This window comes from Oppia nitens, unplaced genomic scaffold (assembly GCF_028296485.1).
Source record: "Oppia nitens isolate AA-2021 unplaced genomic scaffold, nextdenovo-longstitch-racon4-pilon3 scaffold2_pilon_pilon_pilon, whole genome shotgun sequence".
Lineage (NCBI taxonomy): Eukaryota > Metazoa > Arthropoda > Arachnida > Sarcoptiformes > Oppiidae > Oppia > Oppia nitens.
In genome coordinates this window covers 571,501-577,500 of record NW_026533210.1, presented here as the reverse complement: position 1 = coordinate 577,500, position 6,000 = coordinate 571,501, and the positions used below count along the sequence as shown (strand labels likewise).

Genomic DNA, 6,000 nt, shown 5'->3' with positions numbered 1-6,000 from the left:
TAAATAATAGTAGTATTGATAATACTGTAATAATACAGATACAGAAAAAAATAGTTAGTTTAGTAAATAGTTAGATAATTAATTAATTTAAAAAAAATAATATTGACTTAATATTGTATCCAACATATTATATATATATAATTAGTTAATATTAATTAAAATTATTAGTTACAGATATATCATAGTATTTATTGTTAATAATTATTAGTACAGTATTTTTTCCACCCAAACAATTAAATATATATATATATATATATATTAATTTATTATTAGTTTATTACTGTTTAATAGTACACTACTGTATAAATACTGTAGTTTTATTTTAGTTAGTAATTTGTTTTATAATAATAGCAATAATAATAATAAATCTCATTATTTGATCAGTGTCAATTAGTTTTCAATAGTTGATACAAGCAACAAAAAATTACTAATATTTAACTTTAACTAAGCAACAAAAAATTTTTATTAAAAAATTATTATTATTATTATTATCATATGATTCAGTTGATATCATTTATATTTATATAAACAAATTTTCAATAATCATAGTGTATATGAAAATTATGAAAAAAATAAATAAATAAAAAGATAACAAACATTATCTAATGTTAAGCATTGAAAATATATTGATGTAATGATAATAATAACTTTTGATTAGTTTAATAAATATTTATTTTAGATTTAAATATTAAAAAATAAAACTATTATTTTTTGATAGTAAAATCCTTATAATAAAAACTATAAGATACTAAATAAATTAAATAATATATTTAAAAAAAATTAAAATAATTATTTTTATTAATTTAGATATTAAAAAATTAAATCATATTAAATATCAAATTAAACAAACATATAATTAATTAAATATGTTCAATTATTTTAAAACGCATATAATAATAATAATAAAACCATATATCGCGCACCTGTAGGTCAACTAGAGTTTATCAACGGTGGCTGGTCGATGAACGATGAGGCGGCCGCACACTACCAGTCCATTGTCGACCAGATGACCTGGGGTCATCGGCGCTTGCAGGATCAGTTTGGCCAGTGTGGCGTACCCCGAATTGGCTGGCAAATCGATCCGTTCGGCCATAGCCGCGAACAGGCCAACCTGTTCGCCCAAATGGGTTTCGACGGGTTTTTCTTTGCCCGATTGGACTACGCGGACAAAACTAAACGCGAAAAAGATCGGTCAATGGAATTGGTTTGGTTGGGTAGCGATGATTTGGGAAATGTTTCCGATATATTTACACACGCTATGGAAATGGGATACGGTATGTATGTGTGTGTGTGGGAGGGATGGGTGGGTTAGAGGACGGGAGGGGGTGTGCGAGTAAACAGTTAGATAGGCTGGGGTGAGTGGGTTAGAGGACGGGAGGGGGTGTGCGAGTAAACAGCTAGATAGGCTGGGGTGGTTAGGTTAGAGGACGGGAGGAGGGCTGCGAATAAACTGTTAGATCGGCATGTGTTCTGGCACTACAATTATCTCCTCCCCTCCCCCGTTTATAGTTAAATGAACTAGTTTATAATAATTTTTTAATTGATTTTTTTTATTAAAAAATTAAATAATGATAGTTGATAGCGAGAAAAAAATGTATAAACTTATATATGTATAACTACTACTAATAACCTACCAGTCCAGCCAACATATAGTTAGGTTGGGGTGGGTGGGGAGGTAGGGTTACAACTTATATACCAAATACTTATTGATTGATGATAATTGCAGGTCCGCCGCCCGGTTTCAACTGGGATTTGGCCAACGGTGGCGGCGACGAACCGTTTATCGACGACCCAGAATCGGAGGACTACAATGTCGATCGTATAGTCGACCGATTTGTCAAATATGCTAAATCCTATTCGCAAGTCTATCCGACCAACAATGTACTGTTCCCGATGGGTACCGATTTTTACTATCAGGACGCGAATATGTGGTTCAAAAATATGGATAAACTAATCAAATATGTAAACACCCGACAATCGGAAGTCAATGTATTTTACTCGACACCCACCTGTTATCTACACGGTGTACAACTGGCCAATCGGACATTTACCACCAAACGGGACGATTTTTTCCCGTACGCATCCGATGAACATAGCTATTGGACCGGCTATTTCACTAGTCGACCGGCCATTAAGCGGTACGAAAAAGTTGGTAACAATTTCCTCCAGGTATGCAAACAGCTGGACGTCCTATCGGGTGGTAACGGTGCCAACGAGGATAAGGTTAGCGGACTACGCGAATGGATGGGCGTTATGCAACATCACGATGCCGTTTCGGGTACCGAAAAACAACACGTGGCCAACAATTATGCACTGAAATTGTATAAAAATATTGAAAAATGTCAACAAGTAGTTAATAAATCGTTGAACGTATTGATTGGCGGCCAGACAGTTGTCGACCAATTGTTTTGCAATCAGCTGAATGTATCGGCCTGTCCACTGACCGAAGGTCGCGACCAATTGGCTGTTACACTGTATAATCCGTTTGGCCGATGGATGACACACAAGATTCGGCTGCCGGTAACCCATAAAAACTATGAGGTCCTCCATCCGACCGGCAAAATACAATGGTCTACAGTGGTTCCCATTGCACCCGAAGTCCTGGCCCTTAAGGAACGAGTATCGAAAGCTACCGACGAATTGGTGTTCGAGGCCAATGCGCCGCCGCTCGGCTACAATACCTATATATTGAGATTGAAGACCAACAACAACGATGACAACGATAGCCAACAGCAGCAGCCGGAAGAGCCGACTGTAACGAAAATTACCGACAAATTGTCAGTCAAATCACTGAGCAATACGATTATGTTTGATAATACCGGTGCTCTGAGTGCCGTACAGTTGGCTAACGGAAAGGTTGTCGATTTGAAACAAAAGTTTGAGTTTTATAAAGCAAAACCCGGCGACAACAAAGGTGCCGATCATCGGGCATCGGGTGCTTACATCATGCGTACCGATGGCCAGACACCTGAACTATATAAGACACCCGTGACCTCCGAACTGGTCAATACGTCCAACTTTGTCGAAGTTCGCCAACGAGTTACCGACTATGTCTGGCAAGTGATCCGCATTTGGCGCGATTCGGATGCCCTGGAGTTTGACTACGTTGTCGGTCCGATACCCGTCGACGATAAAGTAGGCAAAGAAATCATATCCCGTTGGGAAACCAATTTGACTACCAGTTCGCTGGTCTATACGGATGCCAATGGCCGACAAATGTTGGAACGTCGGCGTGACTTCAGGCCAACTTGGAATATGTCCGTAACGGAGGAAGTGGCCGAAAATTACTATCCGGTTAACTCGCGTATAGCCATCCGCGATGTCAAACAAGACTTGCAGATGACTGTACTGAACGATCGATCGCAAGGCGGCGCCAGTCTTAAGGACGGTTCACTGGAACTGATGGTTCATCGGCGCGATCTATACGACGATGCGTTCGGTGTCGGCGAAGCACTGAACGAACCGGGAGTCGACGGCAAAGGACTGGTAATTAGGGGGAAATTTTGGCTGCTGTTGACCAGTTTGGCCGATGCGGCCGACGCGCACCGTGATCTGGCACAACGTATACTATCCGAACCGTCCTTGACGTTCGGTAAACTCGGATCAACGACTCCCGAAGATTATCTGAAAAAACACAAGTGTCAGTATACGGGTCTGGCGAAAGAGTTACCGAAAAATGTCCATTTGTTGACTGTTGAACAATGGAAAGATAGTCAACTGTTGGTACGTCTGGAACACTACTATCAGACCAATGAATCCCGACAACTGTCCAAACCGGTAACGGTTTCGCTCAGGGATATGTTTGCACAGTTTACGGTTACCGAAGCTCGGGAGACAACACTGACCGGTACGTTGGATGTAAAAGCATTGGATCAGCGATTGAAATGGAGGACCAGTGACGGCGATAGAGATGGCGGTCGATATGAGCCGAATCGGGTAGCGTTTGATCCGACAGATTTGACCGTAACGTTGAATCCGATGGAAATTCGGACATTTATTGTCAAAACAAAGTCCCGATAATTATTCAATAATTAATTAGTAATAATACTAATATTAATACTAATAATACTAATAATTATTATTATTATTCCCATTATATGATAAAAATTATTGTGTATTAATAATACATTTAATTATTTGTTTTAAATGTTTATAATAATTTGTATATTAAATTTGATTTAACAATTTTTTGTGTTTAAAAATATATTTTTTTAAAAGTAAAAAACAAAATTTGTAAAAATAAATATTAAATATTAAAAAATTGATTATTAATTCACATTATACTGATACTGTATTTTTTAATAATAATAATAATTTAATCTAATTAATACTAATATTATAATTTTTATTAAATAAAAAAATCTATAAAAATAATTATATATTATTATATATACAGTATTATTAAAAATAATTATTTTTATAGATTTTTAAAAAATTATTAGAAAGTGTTGTCTCTGATGTTTAAAAATTATTAAATTACTATACAAATTTAGGTTAGGTTGGATAAATTTAGGTTAGGTTGGATAAATTTAGGTTAGGTTAGGCTTGATAAATTTAGGATAGGCTTGCTTCGATAAATTTAGGTTAGGTTCAATAAATTTAGGTTAGGTTTGATAAATTTAGGATAGGCTTGCTTCGATAAATTTAGGTTAGGTTCAATAAATTTAGGTTAGGTTCGATAAATTTAGGTTAGGTTCGATAAATTTAGGTTAGGTTTGATAAATTTAGGTTAGGTTTGATAAATTTAGGTTAGGTTCGATAAATTTAGGTTAGGTTTGATAAATTTAGGTTAGGTTCGATAAATTTAGGTTAGGTTTGATAAATTTAGGTTAGGTTTGATAAATTTAGGTTAGGTTTGATAAATTTAGGTTAGGTTTAATAAATTTAGGTTAGGTTAGGTTAGATAAATTTAGGTTACGTTGGGTTTATGTATATCAACGTAATTTATGTATATCAACGTAATTTATGTACTTAACATAATTTATATATATCAACGTAATTTGTTTATACCAACGTAATTTATTTACATTAACGTAATTTGTTTATACCAACGTAATTTATATACATCAACGTAATTTGTTTATACTAACGTAATTTATTTTCATTAACGTAATTTTTTATATCAACGTAATTTATATACATCAACGTAATTTGTTTATACCAACGTAATTTATTTACATTAACGTAATTTTTTTATACCAACGTAATTTATATACATCAACGTAATTTGTTTATACCAACGTAATTTATTTACATTAACGTAATTTGTTTATTCCAACGTAATTTATTTACATTAATATAATTTGTTTATATCAACGTAATTTATTTACATTAACGTAATTTGTTTATACCAACGTAATTTATTTACATTAACGTAATTTGTTTATACCAACGTAATTTATATACATCAACGTAATTTGTTTATACCAACGTAATTTATTTACATTAACGTAATTTGTTTATACCAACGTAATTTATATACATCAACGTAATTTGTTTATACCAACGTAATTTATGTACATCGACGTAATTTGTTTATATCTACGTAATTTAAACATTTAAATTAATTTAGTAGATAATATAGACATTTACTATAAAGTAATTATTTAGTTAATTATTTTTAAATTATTTACTTTATAACGTTTAAGTAATTACTTATTTAAATTTTCTTATTTATGATTCAGTATATTTTACTATAAGTTATATATATTGTCTATTTCTCTAAATACTACTGTATATACTACTTAATATTAAAAAATAATGTAATTCAAGAAAATATAGATTAAAAATTAATTATTTAGTATTTTACATTATTTTAGACTGTGTTAACTGTATGTTAGATAATATAAAATTATTTATTTTTACATTAAAAATATTTAATATTTTATTAATGTTTATTTTTCGTTTTGTGTATTACTCTACTGTATATTTCAATAAAATAAATCATAAATAATTGTCCATGATGCAATCCTGGAAAATTGTAATTTTTTAGACTATCTC

General features: G+C 32.7%; 1 protein-coding gene across 1 annotated transcript in view; it reads left to right on the top strand.

Annotated features, from left to right (window-relative positions):
- Positions 1 to 4,084, top strand: part of LOC128956242 (lysosomal alpha-mannosidase-like) — a 4,666-nt gene extending 582 nt beyond the window's left edge. Inside the window, exons 2-3 of the mRNA XM_054301934.1 lie at positions 930 to 1,274; positions 1,727 to 4,084. Of these exons, the coding sequence (XP_054157909.1) occupies positions 930 to 1,274; positions 1,727 to 4,020 (2,639 nt within the window). The 3' untranslated portion in view covers positions 4,021 to 4,084. The remainder of the gene's footprint in view (positions 1 to 929; positions 1,275 to 1,726) is intronic.
- Positions 4,085 to 6,000: the final 1,916 nt, after the last annotated feature.